General features: G+C 54.8%; 4 protein-coding genes across 4 annotated transcripts; 2 read left to right on the plus strand and 2 right to left on the minus strand.

Moving 5' to 3' along the window:
* Positions 1 to 28: 28 nt before the first annotated feature.
* Positions 29 to 908, minus strand: QBC33DRAFT_527551 (uncharacterized protein). The gene has a single exon (XM_060426987.1). The coding sequence runs from the start codon at positions 704 to 706 to the stop codon at positions 377 to 379; it is 330 nt and encodes a 109-aa protein (XP_060286524.1). The 5' UTR covers positions 707 to 908; the 3' UTR covers positions 29 to 376.
* QBC33DRAFT_445803 (uncharacterized protein) lies at positions 766 to 3,796 on the minus strand (the record flags this gene model as incomplete). The annotated part of the gene is made up of 2 exons (XM_060424345.1): positions 766 to 2,605; positions 2,709 to 3,796. The coding sequence occupies 2 exons, from the start codon at positions 3,794 to 3,796 to the stop codon at positions 766 to 768; spliced, it is 2,928 nt and encodes a 975-aa protein (XP_060286525.1).
* Positions 3,797 to 16,130: 12,334 nt separating this feature from the next.
* Positions 16,131 to 17,017, plus strand: QBC33DRAFT_445517 (uncharacterized protein; the record flags this gene model as incomplete). Its single annotated transcript, XM_060424333.1, has 3 exons — positions 16,131 to 16,294; positions 16,363 to 16,581; positions 16,630 to 17,017. The coding sequence occupies 3 exons, from the start codon at positions 16,131 to 16,133 to the stop codon at positions 17,015 to 17,017; spliced, it is 771 nt and encodes a 256-aa protein (XP_060286526.1).
* A 1,312-nt stretch (positions 17,018 to 18,329) lies between these two features.
* QBC33DRAFT_261488 (uncharacterized protein) lies at positions 18,330 to 19,749 on the plus strand. The gene is made up of 3 exons (XM_060423108.1): positions 18,330 to 18,527; positions 18,675 to 18,818; positions 18,949 to 19,749. Exons 1-3 carry the CDS (start codon positions 18,437 to 18,439, stop codon positions 19,650 to 19,652), a joined length of 939 nt encoding a protein of 312 aa, XP_060286527.1. The 5' UTR covers positions 18,330 to 18,436; the 3' UTR covers positions 19,653 to 19,749.
* The last annotated feature ends 576 nt before the right edge of the window (positions 19,750 to 20,325 follow it).

Below are 20,325 nucleotides of genomic sequence, written 5' to 3' on the forward strand. Positions count from 1 at the left end.
ACGGCGCCGCTAAAAGCTACATCGAAATCCATGACTGATTATGTAAGGCAGCATTGGGCCCAAGACGGTTGTGGTTGCCACTTCCCGATTGGGACACCGCAGCCAATCACACAGCGATTGTGCTTGCTTCATAACTTGTACAATATTAACCCCTGAAACCCAGCTTCCGGCAACGAAAGGCGCAGTATTGTCACCATGACAAGTAATATGGACAGTTCTGGGTAGCAAAATGAGTAGTTTCGAATGAGAGAGAAAAAGTGCGCAGGCAGGGGAAACGAACGGAACCACGAAAGGTTTCCCATCCGACCAAGCCTACCTACGCATCCAACCCCCTCCCTTCCCTCCTACGAATACATACACTGAGGGCCCCCTCTTCCTATCGTATGTGAGAAAGCAATGTACAGGGTATCTGTTGTTCATGAACAGGATAGCGGCCGTCTCGCGTGTTTTCTCTCTCTTTGCCGAACCGACAGGCTTCCATGTCTGTCCAACCCTCGCTCTTTCCATGAAACTCTCTCGTACCGAATTTTAATTGAACAGAGGACCCGAAACATCCAACGCCATGGTAATGCAAATCAAAAGACCCTCCACCTCCCAAGAATAGCTGAAGGAACATGAAACCAAGACAAAAAAGGAGACTTGTAAGTGAAGTTGGGAAAAATACAGTGTTGAGAAGGAAAAGATGCTGAGAGAATGAGAGAAACATGATAAAATCTGCCACCCGAGTGTGTTGAGTGGGTATATCGCCATGCCGGGGAAATATTCCTAATTCGGCCGGTGCAGCGGGGTGATGCTCCCATAGACGCAGTCCATCTCCTTGGGGAACCGCACCTCCAGCGCCTCGCACATCTGCCAGCACGTGGCCGCGGGCAGTCCCCTGTCGGGCTGCCCGTCGCGGAGGAACACGCGCACCCCCGGCACGGCCGCCTGGCCGGGGCCCGCCTGGCCGCCGTCGGCATGGCCACCGCCGCGGTCGCGCAGGGCGGCCAGCTTGTCCAGGCGGTGGTCCATGGCCATCTTGTGGACCTTTGCGTCCTCCCAGGTGGTGGCGAGGATCTCGAGCACGCTGCGCGCGAGCGCGAGCCCGTCGACGAGCCGCGGCAGGTCCGCCAGCGCGCCCTCGGCCGACAGCACGTCGACGGCCTCGAGGATGGCGTAGCTCGAGAACGGCGGCGGCATCGTCGAGCGCCCGAGGCTGCCGTCCTTGGCCACCGCGCAAGCCACCTCGATCAGCTTCCTGGCGTGCTCCTGCGCCGTGCGAGAGTGCTGGTGTTGGTTGGTTTGGGCCGTCGGCGGCGGCGACCGGAGGAGGCGCGGGTGGATGTGCCGGTGCAGCTTGATGATGCTGAGGTGGTGGAGGAGGTGCATCAGGATGTACGAGCCCTTGTCTTCCTGGCTGACTGCTTCGAGGTTGGCGGCCGAGAATAGGAGGCGCTGCGGCAGGGAGAACTTCCAGTCTTCCAGGCGCGCGATGATGTTGTCGTGGGACTTGAACGAGTCCATGCTGGAATACGTGCTGGAATACGTGCCCCGGAGCGCGACCCGGTAGATGGAGGCCATGACGTCTCCCCATAGAGCCACGATCTGGACGAGATGCGCCATGATGCCCACGCCGGACTGTTGATGCTGGGTAAAGGAGAAATGAGGCTCGAACGCCGGGGTCGCCACCTCCACCTGGTCCTCAAAGCTTCTGATGTCTGCCGGAAGGCGGATGAAGATGTCCTCCGTGTTGATGATGCCGACGCGAGTCGGGAACAGACCATTCAGCCGTTCGAGGATGAGGCACGACCAGAACGTCCTCCTCCTGCACTCGGCAAAGCCGACGCGGGTCAGGTTGTAGGGGAACACGGCCAGGTTGCCGTCCTGCGACTGGTCCAGTTCCAGGTTCAGCTGCAGGCAGGTGGCGGCCGAGATGGCGGCGCTCGTCATGTCGTTTGCGTCGCTCGGCCGCGAAGCCGAGAGGTAGAAGAGAGCGAGGGCGATCCTCGACTGCACGAGCTGCAGGGACAGGGCCGCGTGTTCGGTGGCATACCTGGCCACCTGCGAGTACTCGTGGGCAATGTTCCTGGGCCCGCCAGAGAGAGCGATGCCCAGGGCGAGGATGCTATAGACCAGCATCAGGTCTTCTGGCGACTTTCTGTGAGCGGTCTGAACCCACGACTTGAACGCCTTCTCGGGCAGGAAGCGGAGGGCTGCGGCATCGACGTGGACGAAGAATGAGGTGATGGTGTTGGTCACGGACTGAGGGTCGGAGACATACGGGTCAGTTTGCCAAGCTCGGCACAAGACGTCCTCGTGGATGCGAGGGAGTTCGGGCTGATGCCACGACAGGTTCGACCGCGAGGCGTCTGGGGCCGAGGCAACCGGCGACCGCTGTCCCGTCGAGGGTGTGAAGCGCTCGTAGGCAAGCCTGATCCGCTTCTGAGGAACAGTCGACCGCTCGGGGCTTGTTGGCCGGAGGATCGTCCGGGGGGAAACCGAGTCGCTGGAATTGCTGCCTGGACGCTGATGGTCGGGCGGCGGTCTGATTAGGGGCCCGAGCCGCCGGGAATCGTCCAGCTCGGCGGGCGGAGTCGAGGGGGAAGTATTGTGACCTCCGCGAGGGCTACACGAGATTGGGGGTTCCGTGTCAGTGATACTGGGCAGAGGTAGAGGAAAAAAGGCACCGTTCAAAGAGGGAGGGAAAACACGGCTAACAAGCAACGTACGCGTTCTTAAACTTGCAGACCCGGCCAAACTTCTCGCACTGCACGCATCGGGGGTAGTCCGGGTCGCACTTGATCTTCTTTTCCCGGCAGGTGACGCAAGCGATCGCGAGCCTCTTCCTCGGCTTCCCGGCCTTGGTGACCCCCCAGTGGGCGGTCACGGGCTCGCCGTCGATCATCGTCTTGCAGTGACTCCCGTCGTCGTAAAAGTAGCACATTCCCTCTCCGGGAACCTCGGCTGCCCGCACAAACCTGGGCAGGAAATGGGTTCCCGTCCAGATCTTGGGGCCCAGCCCATCCTTCGCGGGGACCCCTTCGGAGGTGACGGTGCTTGCGGGCGTCGAGGGGGGGTTCTGGCCGGGTCCCTGGGGCGTCCGCTGGTCTCCGTAGGCCCCCATTCCCGGGTCACCCTCGCGCTTTGGCCCTGGCAGCTGTGGTACCCTTTCCTGGGAAGCCTTGTACGCGAGAGATTCGCGACTGCCAAACGAGTACTCGTTTCTGCTCGACTCTTGGTAGACAGACCACCTGTTCCCGCCGTTGAAGTCTGAGCTGGAGGCCGGCCGTTGGTAATCCGACTCGCGAGTCCGCGGTGACAGAGGCCCTGGGAAGGGCCTGGAAAGGGGGGGGAAGGGGCCTCGATCTTCAAACCTGGGCTCATGTGCAGTTCTCGGCTGTGAGAGGGAAGACGGAGCCGAGGGGAAATAGGACGAAGAGGTGTAGGAGCGCTCCATGGTCGGCGTCGGGACGTGCGAGCGATCAAGCGGCGACAAGGACGCATAGGAGCCAGGGCGGTCCGACAGTGGAGAGTGCAGAGGTCGGACATGCGATGGTGGTCCGAACAGACTGCTCAGGGATGGAAGTTGCTGTCTCGGGCCGCCTTGGGCGTCGTCGTGACTCTTCCCTGAAGACATTTCCGTCTTGGTGGCCGAATCATAGTTGGACATGGGGGGAGAGACGGGAACGACCGAGTTCCAGGGGCGATCCTCAGACTGTCGAGGTTGATATACATAAGTTCCTGGACTCACCAGCTCAGGCGGAGTGTCCAGAGTGGCCAAACGATGTCGAGGTTCGAGGCACGCTGAAATCCCCATTGAGAACGATGTCGAGGCTTGAACGGGACGATGTGTGTGTCATGTCCCAACAGCAAGGATCTGCGGTGTCCAATGTTGGTCCAACGTTGTCGATGCAGATCAAGAACGGCCACAAGATCAGATCGATCGATGGGCAAGCCGCCGGATAAAGGTTCACGGGAGGTGCAGTTGGCGGCCACGGTCTACGCCAGCATGGCGCCAAGGCCCGCAGCAGGAGCACACAGGAGACGCGAGGTCCCAATTCCGGGTAATTGCCGAAGAGAGTGTGTCGGTTGGTCCTGTTGAAGCAGCTACCAGATGCCTTGTCCTTGTTCTTGTTCTTCCGCCTGTCTACATGCCCGGGAGTCGGCGAGGATTCAGGAGTTGCTTGGCTGAGAGGGAGGGCAGCAGCAGCACAAGGTGAGAAGTCGTGGCTGTTGGGGGGCTGAAAGGGGGGGGGGAAAGAGGGGGGTAGAAGAGGCGGGTAGGGATTGGACGCTGTAGTTCTATCCTTATCCTATGGGGCACTTCTTAGGGGACAGGGTGCCGTGAGAATAGAGAGGATCGGGGCCAGTGGGACGAGGGAGAAGGAAGCCGTCTGGAAATAAGCTGTCCTACGTTGGTTCTGTAAGTGTGTATGTGTATGTGCGGCGTATGTATGTATGTACGTATGTATGTAGGTAGGTAAGGTATGTAAGTTCTCATTACATGGGCTTGAGCGTAGCAGCAGGATATTAGTAATGTACATACGAATACAATACTGCGGTGCTCAGCCCTTCCTCCAAGTGCCGTCGTCTTTGTTGATGTACCCTAGGTACACCTGGAACCACTTCCTGGGGGAGGAGCTGGACGGCTAGTCCGAAGTTGGCTGGGCTTCGGCACAGCGGCATGGACTGTCTCTTCCTGCTACTAGGGCGAGAGGAGAAGAGGGGGGATTATGGGGCACATTGTGCCCAGCAATGATGTCTCTTGGGGAGACGAACAACGCCTTTCCCCTTCATTCCCCCGTAGCGTAAAATCATGATCCGTGTGTATGTACTATGGACCCTACTGTCCTAATCTAGGCCTGGGGGGAGGGGGGGGGTAAGTTGGGGGGGGTGTAGCGAACCCCGTGTACGAACTACTCAGTACACTACTTAACGAGGCCCCTGCAAGGGGCGTGTGTGAAAGAGGAGGGGCCGTGATCTGGAGCCAGGGTAGCCTAGCGTGTACGGATCCGTACCACTGAATGCTATGACGGCGACTGGGGCTCGGAATCGTGGAGAGTTAGGGAAAGTGGAGGCGGTTCCTCGTGCGGGCAGTCTTGGGTGGTGGTGGTGGTGTACCAATATGTGTCCCAATATGTATGTATGTAGGTACATACATACTTTGCAAAATACACACCACCCCATGTAAGCTAGAGATAGGCGCTTCCTTCCGTACATGATGCCACCCGCGACAAGGGGCCTGTTTTGGGGAGCTGGGAACGGGGAGATTGGAAACACCGAACGGCCATATCGAGCCGGCTCCGGACCTCTTGCCTGTTAGGTATAGCTCTGTCTCGTCTCTTGCGTCCACAAGTTGAGGTCCGGAGCATGAGCGATGGGGCGGATGGCATCCCATTTTCCCTTAGGGCTCGCTCATCTTTGGCGGGTGATGGGGACGGAACTTGCGACAGCGAATACCCAATACCTCAGTTAGGGATGGAGGTCCCTGAACCAACAATTTGTAAGCTGTAAAGTAGGTATTGTACGGATCACATTCAGACGAATACGGCGAACACTACTACCCTACTGGACGAGGGTAAGCTATGTACCAGGTAGGCGATCATGGTCCGACAGGGTCAAGGATATTAAGGAGCGACCAACCTGGCCAGATATCCCGCTCCCTTATTAATATCCAAGTACCAACTTGTTAGATCTTATCCTAGATCGTCCACATAGTACCAACAGGCTAGCGCACAACAAGCGACGGTGGTCCCTTTAGCATGATACGATGATACAATGCAATAGCGCAGCCTGTATTTGGCGTAGTCGCCGTACTATGCTTACACGGTGGCGGAGGTAGTCCACTGAACAGGCGTGGGAATTCTGGACTTGGGAAATTTAGGCGGGGTTCGGCATGCCAGCATTGACGCGAGGACGGGGAACTCTTGGAGTTGCCGTGCGAAATATTCTTGGGTTGAGGGCGTGTGGCTTGACTAGTGCAGTGCATGGATTACCCAACTTATTTTATTAGGTTTAATGTAAGCTGCTCCATGTCCAAATATTGACAGGGTGCTCCCTTCCCAATATGTTTACGGTTAACTTATCAGTTTTACCATTTCATACAAGCAATACCGGGATTGGAGGGGTCTTATTTATTCGTTGTTATTATTGTTATTGCCGTACCAAATATTGCATGCGTACTTTGTAGTTCGTGCCCATGGTCCCTTTTTGCATGGTTGCGGAGGCATGAATCCCAGCGGGAGAGCGGCTGCTCAGACCCGCTCATCTCGTCCGATCTCGTCATCGCCCCAACCGGGAGGATCATCTGTATGCGTACCTACCTAGGCAGTTCACACAAGTTACAACCTCTTGTATGATCTGTATTCTGGAGTCTGTCCGTGTATTCCGAGTACTCAATTGCACTACTACCTCTCTGTTGCTCAAGTCCACTCCTAGAGAAGCTGACCTCCGCTTTAACAAGTCATTAGTGCCAGTTAGTGACTTGCGCCGCTGTCAAGAAGGGCTTGGAGCGTCGAGGTAGTGGCCTATGCACACACGCTATAACAGCCGCTAATAAGGCGCGCTCGGCATGTCGTCGTTAGTTCGATCCCAATGCTCTGGGATCTCTCATGTCGGGATTCATCAGCAATCCGTGTGGGCCGTGGGCCGTGGCACACACCCACAAGATCCCCTCACCAAATACGCGCTCCATCAGGGAGGGCTTTCTCGGATCCTGCAGCCGGGCTGCCACAACCAACAACCGGCAACACCGCCAACGTCACAGCTCGACTTGACTCTACACGAACTATCAGATCCCACTCAGGATCCAACAACGCTGTCCCCTCGTCCATCACTCGTTTCCCTTCTCTTCACTAGATTGTCCACTAGGCCCACTAGGCCGTTAAACCCGCGCGATAGAGGGGGGGCTAGAAAATGGAAGGAAACTGGGCACGCCGATATTTCTCCACTGTCTCTCCAACTTGGATTGAGAAGTACCCAGTACGTCCGGGGGGGGGCATACGCACGTACTGCACCGTGGTAAGAAAGCCTGTTGCTGTTGCATCTCGCAGCAACTATGTACCTGTGCCGCCACTAACAAAACACATGGGCGGCGGCCACCACACGAGAGCCACCCCTCCGCCTCTCGGGTCGATGCTTGATCAGGGTTGCATCGACGATGCTCGCAGTACCGAGATATGATCACCTACGGATTGTCATACCTCAAGCGCTGGTCCACTCTGCTCTGCTGGCTAAATTTGCTGGTGATATTTCTCGATGCAATATTTCTGCCAACTCTTGTTGGTGAGCCTGCATCCAATCCCACAACCAACAGACCGCCGTTGGGATGTCTCCTGACTGAGACTCGACTGTTCGAGGGCCAGGAGATTAAACAGTGAAACAAAGGTCCAGACATGCTGTCGGCAGATCCCACCCCCCTCATCATCTCGTGAACCAAGCTCCCTGCCCCCGGCAAAGCCCAAGGATTCTGTCTTCAATTCACTGCCAATTTCCACTTGATCCGGCAGAGCCAGTGTTGCTGCTCGACACGGTCCACCCCCTCCCCCCCCTCTCCCCCCGCCCTGGTCTACTCCCGAAAATGGTTGCCTATGTGGCACTATCTCGCGAATCCAGACACTGGCCCAGGCGCTTGCACGTCGAGCTAAAACCCCAACGCTCCCGATGAACCGATCCAGCTGGCCGTGCACGTGCGCATACAAACGGGAAATATGACGACAATGAGGTTAGTTGGCCGGCCGGTAGTTGGTTTTTACGCAGCAATATTTCTTTTGCTTTCTTTTTATTTTATTTTATTTTATTTTGCTTTTTCGACTTTGCTTTTTCCCGTTGTGTTCGATTGGCGCGTAAACGAGATCCCCCGGCCAAAAAAAAAAAAACCAATAGTTTTCGGTTTCATCCACGTGATTCCGACAATACCTTCTCTCGTCATATTTTTCGGCAGTTCTTTTCCTTGAGAGAAGACATGAGATAGGTAGTAAAAAGAATTAGGGATGGGAAAACGAAACAGGGGGCAAAGAAACCGAAGGTAGCAAGCACTCGCAAAATAAACCGGCCGAGGGAGCAAAAAGAGAAGAAGGGGAATAACAGGGCTGCGTCCCAAACCCCTGCCCTGTCTCCATGTGTTGTTGGATTCCTCGTGTTACATTGACTGAAGGGACCTGCAACTCACAGTCAACCCCAGCAACAACGACTTTCAAGATTTGCACAGCTGCGGTGTAGAGACCAACATGGACCCAGTTGCGAAACAGGACACGGAAGACACTGCAGCTTGGTTTTGTCAGGTGTATAATCATCCGCAAACTTCTCATGGCTGTTTTCTTCCCGCGAGCTCCCTTAATTTGATCCCTCTCGCGTGGCGGTCCTTGCTTGCCAACGGGTACTTCCTAGCTCAAGCCCTTGTTACACTACCATCTTGCGTGTGGTGTGTCTGTGCCGCATATATTTATAGCGTACCTTAACTCCATACATCCAATGTGACATTGCCGGCATTGAGCGGAGGCTCTTCCCAGCTCTGCTTCGGTTGCATGGTCCGGTAGGATTTCCTCAGATCCATAGGAGCGACTGTCTTACTGGCTTACCCTGCGCGGCCGCGCCAAGGTTCCAGAATGGGGCGCTGCGAGATAAACCTTCCTCGAGGAGACAAGCCTCGCCAGACGGAGCTGCAGGGGCTCCTGTAGTGTACAACGTAGTGTAGGATTCACTTCCAGGAACGCCACCGGAGTGTGAACCTCGAATCGCCCGGCTGGCACGCACCAGAAGCAGAAGTTCCTTTCTGTTCGCTGTCGCTGGGCCAAGACCAAGGTTGCAGTCAAATACGCAGTAAGCACGATGCATAATTATCCCACCACTCTCGCCTCATGTAATAGGGGGGAATAGGGTGTGTGTGTGGTGTATTGTTGTATGTGTGTGAGTGTGTGTGTGTGTGTGTGTGTGTGTGTGTGTGTGTGTGATCAATGCCTACAAGAAAACTGGGCTCACAACGATGATTTTTACCCAGCAGGAAGGGGAGAAGAGCAAGAATGCCACCGATCGTAACAAAACAGCAGGTCTCTAGCAAGATCGACGACCATTTAGGCTTGGGGCCGTGGTGTGGGCTGGGATCGCTGGTTCGCGCGCATTGCCCGCCCCATCTCCCGTCTGGGGCCATTTTGATGAAGCCAAGAACCCCGACGCCATCGCCCATCTCAGCGTTTGCCGGCCTGGTCCACCGTCCCAGTGCCAGGCTACGCTACGGACAAGCTAGGTCTCATTTTCTGGTGGTGTGTGCCTATCTTCGCATTCGGTAACAAAAGGTGGTAGTTCGTCAAAACTTACCCCTCGGAGCTCGACCGACCTTGAACCCCCGCCCTAGCGGGCTTGATCTAGACAGGCGGCTGCGGAAGACATCGAAGCGATACCGAGAGAATGGGTGGTGGCCGGAGACATGACCAGATCTGGTCAAGGCGACTAAAGCTCTATTGCCTGATGAGAAGGTCTGGGAAAGCCGAGGGGGCACCGCTGAAAGTGGCCGAGCCATGTGCTGTGGTGCAGTGTCCTGTCCAGGGCAGGACAGGGAAGGGCAGTCTCGGTGACTCGCTCTTGGCTCCTATGTAGCTTCTTCGGCCACAGATGCAATGTTTGCTGCAGGCGCCGCCATTCCTGGACCTGAATCCGGCTTTACTTTTTCGAGCCCATATTCCGACAGGAGAGGGAGAGGCCAGCGCTTGGAAGGAAACCCTTTCCGCGACCCACCGCCGTTAAACAACTCCACACGCGGCCTGCTTTTTTTTTTTGTCTGCCGACTGCTGAATCCTGGTGGTCGGGTGTTGTCTGTGGGGGATCGTCGCTGGCTCGCCTGACTTAAACAAGCCATATCTCACGAGCTTCGGCTGATCGTCCGTCGAAAAGCACACTAGATTAGAGATGCCGAAATTTCTTGGTTCAGAGCCGAGGGGTTCCGCGCCGCCAAGTTGCGGAAGTACTGCGTACTGCGGACATAACTAGACCCTTGGCTGGTGTTGGTAACTTATTAACTAGCTTGCCTTTTTGGTTTCGAATGCACGAGTCGCGACCAGAGTTGGCAGGATGGTTGTCGATGGCGTTCTCTTAGCTCCGGGCTCATGTAAGACCAAAAGAAATGCCGCGAATCACCAACACGGCTAGCCGAAACGTTCGGGCGACAGCCCCATCCTGCCCCGCTAAGATAGGCTCCAAGTTTCCACCTGGTCTCTCCACGTTTAAGATGACGCGGTGGACTGGCATTGAAGAAAGCAGCGCGACTTTCTTCTTAACTGGGAATGGGGCGACCTTGGAAGCCGCCAGTGTATCTTAGAGGGTGGGGTCGAGTCGGTCTATTTTTAGGCAATCCAAATTACTTAGTACCTAGGTACCTACTGCGAAGTATGGAACCCACCCAATTTTTCTGTTCTGTCTGTGCCCCTGTGCAACATGGGTTGGCGAGCCCCTGGGACCAATCAACAGCTTGGATTTGATTGTGCCCTTTTTTCCCAGTCTCTCCTCTCAGCTCGTCTAGTGTTGTTTGGATGGAGTGATGAACTGGAAAGTTCGGTGTGGTCTCCAAGCGTGAATAGTGTAAAGCAGATGGAAAATACTTGAAGAGGGCCGACTTGTCCGTCCAGGAAACATGGTCCAAGTTCCTCATCCTGTGACTTGGGACCAAGGCTGGTTGCCGATGGGAATGAATTACAATGGCTATTATCATCGCCCGCGGACCCGACGTCAAGATAGCCTCGCCTCTGAGAAGAACGTGACCACTCTCGACGGAGGGTAGTACGTACACTGCACAAAGTAAATGCGAGAAGGCCGTTGGCTCATTCCCTGCAGTGGTGTCCTGCTTGCCGGCAATATAGAGGCGGCAATTAGGCTGTTCTCGGAAGTATCGACGGGGGCACATCCAACCTGGTCAGATGGGTGCCAGGGGGGAGGATCCCAATCCTCGTGCCGGCAGGGATACCATTGGACTAGGCCTTAGCGTGGGTGTGCTAGTCTACTCCGCAACGCATTCAGCAGTCAAGTGCAGACTCGGCATTGCGCTCCGTGAGGAGGAGCCCAGCGCAATTCCCTGGTTTTATTTTTTACCCTCCTCGCATCACAGTGGGCCGCCAGTGTGCACTGATGCCGCCGGCATGTTACCATCTCATTTCCTTTCAGCCTCCAAGGTCGACGAGACTGGGGCCACTTGACCGGTGCGTCAATCGCCTATTCGTCTTGGCCAGGCCATCTCTTCACCGGGCGCAGCTTTTCCCCCTCCTCATATTGCGTTCATGCATCCAGCCGGCAGGACCAACACTTGCCAAGTCGCCTTTCTGGTTTCTCCAAAAGAGCCTGTTTCTAGGGGGCACGAGCAAATACCGAGGCAATTTCGCCGTGCAGCAAACTCTCGGGCAACAAACTCGCTCGGGGGGAAACTGGATGAACTCAGGTTCCTGCAGGATTGCTAATCCAGGGCTGAGGGCCAGACAGACACACACACAACTGAATATTACTGAGCTGGCTGAGCTGGCTGAGATGTACCCCGCCATCCAAGCTCTCACAGCTCAAACTGCCATCGACTTCTAGGGAGAGCTGAATGACGTCTTATTCTTATTCTTTTAATTTAAATTTTATTTTCCAGCCCTCCTCCACGTCCGTGGTGTGGCGCCTATGTCACCGCATTTAGCGGTTCTCAGAGGCTGAGGGGTGCGGCAGGACAGGTAGTTAAGCCTCAAGTGAGTACGGATTTACAGTGCCAGTGTGAGGTGGTTTATGCACTCGCTTCCCGGACCCCCGTTGCGCCGTGTGCCGTGTGCCGTGCCGTGCCGTGCCGCTCCAAGAAAAAACGCAGCGCTGAAATTGGGGGGAACACTGTGAACGGCGGTGCCCCAACGTCGGCCAAGCAAGGGAGCAGCCCGCAGCCCGCCAACCTGTCCTCCGCGTGTATATACACTATTATCTATATGTTCCAAAAAGATGGCGCGGCAGTCAGCCGCGCCGGATATGCGACACTTCGTCGCTGTGGCTGTTGTGGAGGCTACGTAATGAACAATCTTACGTTGACAACTTCGTGTGTTGTGTACTTGGCTTCTTCCCGTGGTACCTATTGTGTTCCAGGGGTGGTAGGCTCAGGGGTATCACTGCCATGATGCCCTTGTCGGCCATTACAGCCGTGCCAAACCGAGTCGTACACAAGCCACAACGAAGATCGATTCTTGAACCCCAGCCAGCTGCCCTCCGTCAGGGTTCACAGTTCATGGCGAGGGGAAGTTGGGGAACAAGCAGTACCGCAAGACGTTCAAATTTTAAGGCATTGTCTGAAAATAGACACCAATCGCATAGGGTCGCATTACTCCACCTAGAGGCAATTAACCCTGTTAATAAGACGGACCGGTAGTACATAATAAGAATGAGATTGATGACAAGGACCCAGTGATGCTGACGAGGATGGATGCCTGACCATGATGCCACCGTCGTGTGATTGGGTGCGTTTACCTTCCATCGGCCGCCATGCATGTGCAACACTGAGATCTCGGCCTCTCGCTCGGCATTGCCAACGTTGATCAACTCTCCAGACTCGGGAGCCAGACGGAGTTCTACCGTAGGCCTGAGGTGACCAGTAACGGCCCTGTAAAGTCACATGGTCGCAGTGGCAGAACCAGCAGGCTGGATCACTACCACACCAAAAAGCATTTCGGACCGACCACGTGCGCATGCTGGCTGTCTCGTCTGATCTCACTCGGCATACGTCCGAAAGAGACGTCCAAGTTCGCCAGCCCGCCACCTGCCAGACTCGGCAGCATGTATCCTCACTAGAAAAGGCCCGAGTCTCCTTGCCAGTTGGGACTTGGGGACCGAGCATAGGCCCGTCTTTCCAATCCCGCCGAGCTGGTGTGCCACGCCAATTCGCCGTGGAGCTGTCCTTCGAATGCTAGATGCAGGAAGCTGTCGAAAGAAGAAAGAACCCTCTCTCGTCTGTTCCTCCGGCAGCATCAGCGAGCAAACGAGGCGTCTCTGTCCTCACCCGTGCGCTCAGGGTGATCGATCGATCAGATCTCGTGTCTCAGTGTAGCATGTCTAGCTAAGCAGTAACTGGGCTGGGTTAGGTTATTAACACCAATGTTCCGAGTCTTCTCCGTGTTCTAGAACACACTCCATGGAATCGTTTCCTGCGTCTGTCTTGGATTCGGTGCCTAGAGGAGGCCTCGTAATCAGGACTGCCCAAACCCCCCCCCCCCCCCCCCCCCTTCTCTCCTTTAGCTCCCTCTAGTCACCCATTCAGAAGTAATGGTCAAGTTGAGCAAGATTCGGTCCGCATGGTGGCTGGTGACATATCCGGTGAGGATAAATCCATCGTCCTAGAGCAACTAGCTATGCATCTGTTGCCGAATGGGGTTATTGATCCTCACCGTGAACAACACGATGGAAAGAACGAACCTGTCGCAAATACCAAAAGCCTATGTATCCTGGATCGGGGAAGTTTATCAAGGGCCTTGACGCAAGTATTGTACGTACCCCAACGTAGGATAACTCTGTGCAATGGAGGCCAAGGCCCCCTGAGAGTCATGAAGGGTCAGATGGACGGTGCGTAGCATGTGGAATGTCGACGGCATTTGCACCAGATGGGAGGTGAGGGCCACTCGCATAGCCATTTGCCCCTTTTTGGGGCAGAACAGTAATGTGACGCCTCCGTATGACCAGTCACTGGAGTAGCTGTTGTCCGTCTAGCACTTTTCGACAGAGTTAGGGGCACCTCGATTCTTCGAATTGCTGAGCGCAAGACCGATCATCTGTAACCCCCCTTTGCCAGAGGACTTGGAGTATCGACTCTGAACTTCATTTCTTTCTTGGCTGATAAAGGGGTCCGCTCATTGCTTGCTGTCAATATTTCGACGGTTCCCTGGCGCGCAAGCCCAATCTTTTGCTAGAGAACATTTGGAGAATGGCCTCTTGTCTTTTCAGAGTAAAGTTGTTCTCAGCTCCTCGTCGGGCTTGGATTACAATATCCTGGTTTGCTTCTGATCTGGCAATGTTGTTCCGTAGGAACCCTGCCCCGTATCGACCGGCATACATATCTGCTGCGGTACTAGTTAATGCTCCTTCCGATCAAATTGTGATATGCGAATACTATCCCTTCATGGAAAGTTGCGAAAGGCCCCCTGAGTAGTCTTGGGTTGGCTCGGCTGAGTATCTCAAAGAGACCTGTTTCGGTCCTCGACCTATACCAGTCCTGTGCTCGAACAGTCCAACAGATAAATAGAACCAATGCCTCATGCATAGGAAGAGAATGGGATACCCGGAATATCCGCAAGTTTTTGCAACTAAGCATACCGAGGTGACGGAGATGAATGGGGCAGTGTAAGACTTGAGCTCTCCAGGTTGTGAAGACTCATGTTGCCCCTATTATTCCGATACGTATAGCATCGGGTTATTTAAAACACATGTCAGTGTCCCTGACACCAGCAGCTTCGTCCACGATTAGTACCTCGACCATAGTGAATGATTGCTCACGTCGAGTCTAATTGCAGAGTCCCTGTTCTCAAATTTACTCAACAACACGTCATTTCTAACATCAGGCACGCGAAGGTTCGTTGAGCTCCCCACAATTCCACGCCGTCGAGGCCAAAAGACACCAGGGCAAACTCCAACTTCTCTCTCATCGGCACCGCCGTCACCGGTACCAGCCTTGCTTTCGACATTGGAAAGTGCCGTACACTGCGGGTCCGGCAAGAGGTACTTGCAAAGATCCATCCATCCAATCTCTCAAAGATTAGCCCTTGAGGGTTCAGTCATCGAAGTTCCCAGAAACAACTGAACAAAGAAAGGAGAACCATTGAGGTAGTTGCAGATATCAGCACGGCTTCCACCGGCGTTTTCCAAAGTGGCAATGGAACCACATCGGGGGGATGTGGAAGGGAGGGGCTTGCAAAAGAATGCACGGTAATTATCAGACGGATCTTGGGCAAGGGATTGGACATATAGTGTAGGGTTGGGAGATCCCCCCAAATATCGGTATGTTGAAACTCCTTTGGAACCGTCAAGCCTGTTTTCTCCGGGGACGGATCTTATATTTGGATAAGCCACATCAGTCTGTTGCTGCTGAATCCCGTCGGCTTCATCCAGGCTATGCTGGAGAAAAAGCTCACGACGGACAGGTGGTTATGAACACATCCAAGCAATCCTTGTTCTCCAGTATTCTAGCTCGGGTGTCACTGCCTTCACCCCTGCAATGGTCTGATACTGCCGGCAAAGAGCACCACCAACTTTGGTAGCGACTCAGTGATTTGTCCAGATCATCTGGTTAGCCTAGAGCCAACCCTCGTTATTGAGTCTGGGCACGAGGATATCCACTGCGCCTAGTCCAGCCTGAGTGATGCCAACAACATCGATGGGATGAAGTGCGTCTTCGGCTGCAAAACATTAGTATCCTCACTCAAAAGGATACTTGATAGCATCTCTTGATGGAATGTTCCGTCTACTGAATGGCTCTTCAAAGGTCTCAGCTTGAGCTACACCTGGAGGCATTTCTCGGCATCATATAGTAATAGCGTGTATCTTATAGATGGCATTGACTTCGCCCGAGTAGTTAGCTTGGACATGAACGAGATTGTACACGGTGACGTGGGGGACGGAATCCAAGGAATGTTCCATATCAAGTTCCTCGGTCAACTTGCCAGAGTCGGAAGCCATGGAATTCAAGGTTCTATGCAGAAGTGAATAGGTACTATGGCAGACGTGTCCGCACTTGACGGCGAAGGAGCTTCATCAATATGTCGTGGTCCGTCTTCCGTGGCTAGTGGTGTGGCTGACGGGTTGAGCCGCAAAGCTTGAGCGGCAGCTGGCACCTCCTTTTTCCTGTCAGCTGCCGTGCGTGCAGCAACTCCAATCTGGGCGGTCCTCCAATGAGTTCAATTCTCCAAAGATCCCGATCTCCAATTTTGTGGACCCGCAACAGGCTAAAATACCTAATCTTATCGTCCAGATTATTTCCACGAGCCGTTGATTGCCATGATCTCAACGTGTAAACCTAGGTAGCCATTAGCAGGTGGCTCGCTCGTGAGGAACCAATTCCTTCAACTTCACTCCTTTGCTCGCCGTTGAAACCCGTGTTGGTCCGCCCGTCAGCCTCGCCGTCATCCTCATCCCCGGCCGCAACCCGACGCGACACGACCGCAATGATGGGTTGGTTGAAGGCCTTCGCGGGCTATGTCACGCCGATATTCCTCATCCTGTCGCCCGTCATCAGCTACGCCGACCAGGTCTATTCGATGCACAGCTCGAAATCGAGTGCGGGCTTCTCCTTAGACATTCCCCTGATCATGCTCGTGGCTTCAATGCTGAGGTGAAATACGGAAGCCTGACCCAGCAAGAGCAAGACTTGGACGATATGCTGATTTGGAAGCGACGCAGGATATTCTACTACCCCGGCGCGCGATTCGATAATGCCCTCCTGATACAGTCGTTTGTCATGATAGTCATGCAGCTTATTCTCCTGAAGATTGCTTTGGATCATCGACCATCTCCAACGTCCAAGGGCGGAGAGGCAGGAGCACCATTCGCGGGGGCGCAGGATGGATCATGGGACAAGGCGCGGCCGTACAATTTCTGGCAGTGGAGATCGCCGAAACCGTGCGTTGCAATGTGAATACTATCCCAGAGTCACGCTGACTTCTCTAGATACTGGAGGTTTCTCTTGTACCTGTTCATAAGCCTCACGGTCTGCGAGCTCATCCTCGCCCCGTTCGACTTGGTGTATCCCGCCTATTCTGTCCTTATAGGCTACACCGGCCTGTCCATTGAGGCGACGCTCCCGATCCCGCAAATCCTCACGAATGCGCGATCCAAGTCCTGCAAGGGCTTCCGATTCTCGGTCTTGGCCAGTTGGTTGCTGGGAGATTGCATGAAGATGTACTGGTTTTTCACGTCGCCGACGACGATTCCCTGGGCCTTCAAGTCCAGTGGTATGTTCCAGGCTTGCTGCGATTTCTTCCTGGGAATACAATACCTCATGTATGGCAGCGGCGATGTTCCGATCAAAGACTGGGAATTACAAGCCCCACGATGAGTACCTGAGTAGGTAGTCGGCGAGGGACGGGCAACATGGCGGAGCCGACTAGAAAACTCAAACCTAGCTAGACTAGAAAGGTGGTAGAGGCAGTACTCGCTGCGCTGTTGCTGCTTGCCCATTCCGAATGCCCAATTGCTTTCGAGGGATCTTTGAAGCGCACCGGAGCCGAGAGACGGCAGCAATGCCAGGAAGCTTTTCAAAGGCTCTAGGCTCGAATCGCCGGGTAGGCTCTGTCAATAGATACTGGGTGCACTGGATTGGGTCATCGAGGGACAATGTGTGGTTGGTCGAGTCGAGAGCGCCACGGCTGTTGCTGGACCCTGACAGGTTGCAGGGGTGTGGAGGGGGGAAGGTGAGTGTCGTGCTTCTCTGGGTCTTGTGCGGTTGTCGTTAATTTCTGCTAAGAGAGACAACCAGCCACCACCTACAAGCCCAAGATAAAACTCCAACAAAATAGATAAAAATTAATCAAAAACACTGATGAATTTACGCTCTCGATTCTATTTTTATGAAGTCATAAGTATGGGGAAATTGGTTGTGTTGTTTGTGGTGGCCTGGCCAGACGTGTTGTCGCCCGGTCGATCCCTAACTATAAGACACGGCCCTTCACAACAAGATGGGATCGCCAGTGTCCTTCCCACTCCCCAAGCCCTCGACAGCTCAATTCTATTCTCTACCTCTCATCCTGGACCTGAGGCAGTCGAGGGCTAGATCCCAAGTGCTATCCTTTCGCCTACCATACATCACTTTTCCAACCCTTCCTTCCGTCTTCTCTCACCCTCATCCACCCATACCTTCCTCGACTTTCAGGTTGATATTCATCAACCCACGAAGCAAATAGCTGCGGTTTTCCTACTGTTACTGGGCAGTCGCACCTCATACAGAGTCTCACGTCTTGCAAAGGAAAGACCGGACTGCAGACATATATCAAGAAAGGTAAGGGAGCCCTGGTACTCTTCCCCATGCCCAACATCATATTCCTTCTCCCCGCCTCGAGCCTTCCCATACGGCTACGGACACCATCTCTCTTACTCTTAGGCCCTTGCTTCAGTCAAGACGTAGCCAACTCATCCCGTTCAACCCTCTATCGTCTATCATATCAAGCATCTTCACCCTCCCTCTCCTCCTTCCTTCCATTTCCTCGCCCATCTCTTGCCTGCCCCGGATATCGCGTGCTCGTTAGGTCTGGGTACTTTGATCCTTTCCCTGATCCTTACATCGCCCGTCCCACATCGTCCACAAGCCCGCATACTTCTCTTCTCCTGTCTTCACCTGAAGTTCACCCTTCCACGTGAGGCCTGGCAACTACAATCTAGGCCGAGGCCCGTCATCCTGGCCATCCTGACCCCAAACGTTTTATCCTACCTTCCGGCAGCGTATCGGCGGTGTTGACCAACTCTCACAGCAGGTACAACCATGCCGGCGAACTTCAAAACGTATGAGGCTCAGGCCCGCCTCCTCGCTGCTGTCGTTGCAGCCCACCCTGGCTTGAAATTGGACTACAAAGGTAAGAGCGATTCAAATATCTGTTCCGTCCCTTCCCCTTTCCTTTTTGCCTTTCTATATTTTTTTCTTTTTCCTTGCTCCCCGTCATGTCTCGCCCCGCCGGCGAAAGACGACTCGCCTTGAGGACAAGCGGGCTGATAGGCATCAGCCATGGCTGAACATTATGGCTCCGATGTGACTCCGGTGGCCCTACAACACCGCTTTCGACCTGTCAAGAAGCAAGCCGATGTCCTCCGCATGCTCGTCAACAACGGCAAGGACACGAAGGACGTGGATGTCCTAGATAATGATGGTAGGTGCTCTTTAGCTACGACAACGGCACCTGGCCATCTTCGGAGACATCAATATTTTTCAGTTTCCCATTTTCGGAGCGTTGTTTTAGCACCTTTGTCTGTTGCTCAAGCTGACCTGATGTGCCCCAGATATTGCCAAGTACTTTGGAGAGAGTACCCCGGATGGAATCCAGTTCCAGTTCAGAAGCATCAAGAAAGATGCCGACGCGCTGAAGAACGCCGTTAACACCGGCGGGAACCCCGCGGAGGCTCTTGGGAGCAAGAACGGCTCCGTACCGGCCACTCCCAGAAAGCGCAACACCAATAAAGCCCCTGCGACCCCCGGAACCCGAGGAAGCAAGGCAACCACCACCGGCAGCCGCACCGGTAGCAAGCGCAAGGTCGCCCCCGTCAAGTACAAGGAGGACACTAAGGATGAATCCTCCAGCGATGTCGACTATGACGAGCTGGACCTTCCGCCCGAGCTGAAGAAGTTCAGACCCAGGTCCAACATATTCGGCGCTGCCCACCCCGTCGCGAGCGTCAATGCCGCCCCCGCTGCCGGCTCCGTGCCCTCGCCGTCGTTCACCCAGACTCCGAGCGAGTCCGACTTCAGCACGGTCCAGACCCCCTCGCAGCAGCAGGCTGTCCCGGTCTTGCCCTTCCACGACGCCCCCAAGCCCGAGGCGGCGGCCTACCCGTTCGGCATGTCCGACTACGGCGTGGACGACCACTCCTTGAGCTTCATGAGCAGCGGCGGCAGCGGCCCCAGCCACCTTGCTTCGGCCGGGCCAGCTGGCGACTTCTCCTCCACGTTCGCGCACAACTACCACGAGGACGATGGCGAGATCTGAGACCTCTACCGCGTCGTCTCCCAGGTGCTGGTTCGACCGACAACCTCACGGTGGTCGTTCGCCTCGCAACACCATCTTTCTTTTTCAGTCTGCGTTGGGTTCTCTCCGCTCTGCACCTCGGCGCGGACCCGTGATACCCACACTCCGGCGTAACATCTGCCGACGGTTTGCTTTCCCTTTTCGTTTTTCACTTTATGACGGCCGTCCGTCCAGACATTGGAACCGGACCTTTTTGCCATCTACCAAGACTTTGTCGACACTTTTCCCAGGGATCCCTCTTTCAGGAAGGGCGGATTTCAGGAGACGTCGGAGGAGTAACTTGGTGGAGCTCTCATATGGCATTGTTTCGAACATTTTGCGTCGCTTTCACGACGAGTACATCATCAGTCCTCGTCTTACAAACCACTCACTACACCACACTGGGGGGTGGGCGAGCTTGCTCTCCAGGTTGGCCTGGTCTAGCTGCCTCACCATCCCATGGCAGTCGTGGATATCAGGGAAAAAGGAATTCCTCACGGTATCTGGTTTCGGTTTCGGGTTGGGGCTTCTCTTCCCCTGGCGTTAGCTCACCTAGGTTGGGGAAACAAAAATCGGCACTCACTCACCTCACCTTGTCTGCGTTAGCTGGACCACGAGGAACGCCTCGCATTGTACATTAGCACGGGTACTCAAG

This window comes from Phialemonium atrogriseum, assembly GCF_030411735.1.
Source record: "Phialemonium atrogriseum strain 8032-3 unplaced genomic scaffold QBC33scaffold_4, whole genome shotgun sequence".
Lineage (NCBI taxonomy): Eukaryota > Fungi > Ascomycota > Sordariomycetes > Cephalothecales > Cephalothecaceae > Phialemonium > Phialemonium atrogriseum.

What these genes read in the sequence shown, in the direction of transcription:
- QBC33DRAFT_527551 (XM_060426987.1), bottom strand. Translation starts at nt 706, where the DNA reads ATGTTTCTCTCATTCTCTCAGCATCTTTTCCTTCTCAACACTGTATTT.
- QBC33DRAFT_261488 (XM_060423108.1), top strand. Translation starts at nt 18,437, where the DNA reads ATGCCGGCGAACTTCAAAACGTATGAGGCTCAGGCCCGCCTCCTCGCT. An exon ending in CTTGAAATTGGACTACAAAG is followed by an intron (nt 18,528 to 18,674) that starts GTAAGAGCGATT and finishes GATAGGCATCAG; the next exon opens with CCATGGCTGAACATTATGGC. An exon ending in GGATGTCCTAGATAATGATG is followed by an intron (nt 18,819 to 18,948) that starts GTAGGTGCTCTT and finishes GATGTGCCCCAG; the next exon opens with ATATTGCCAAGTACTTTGGA.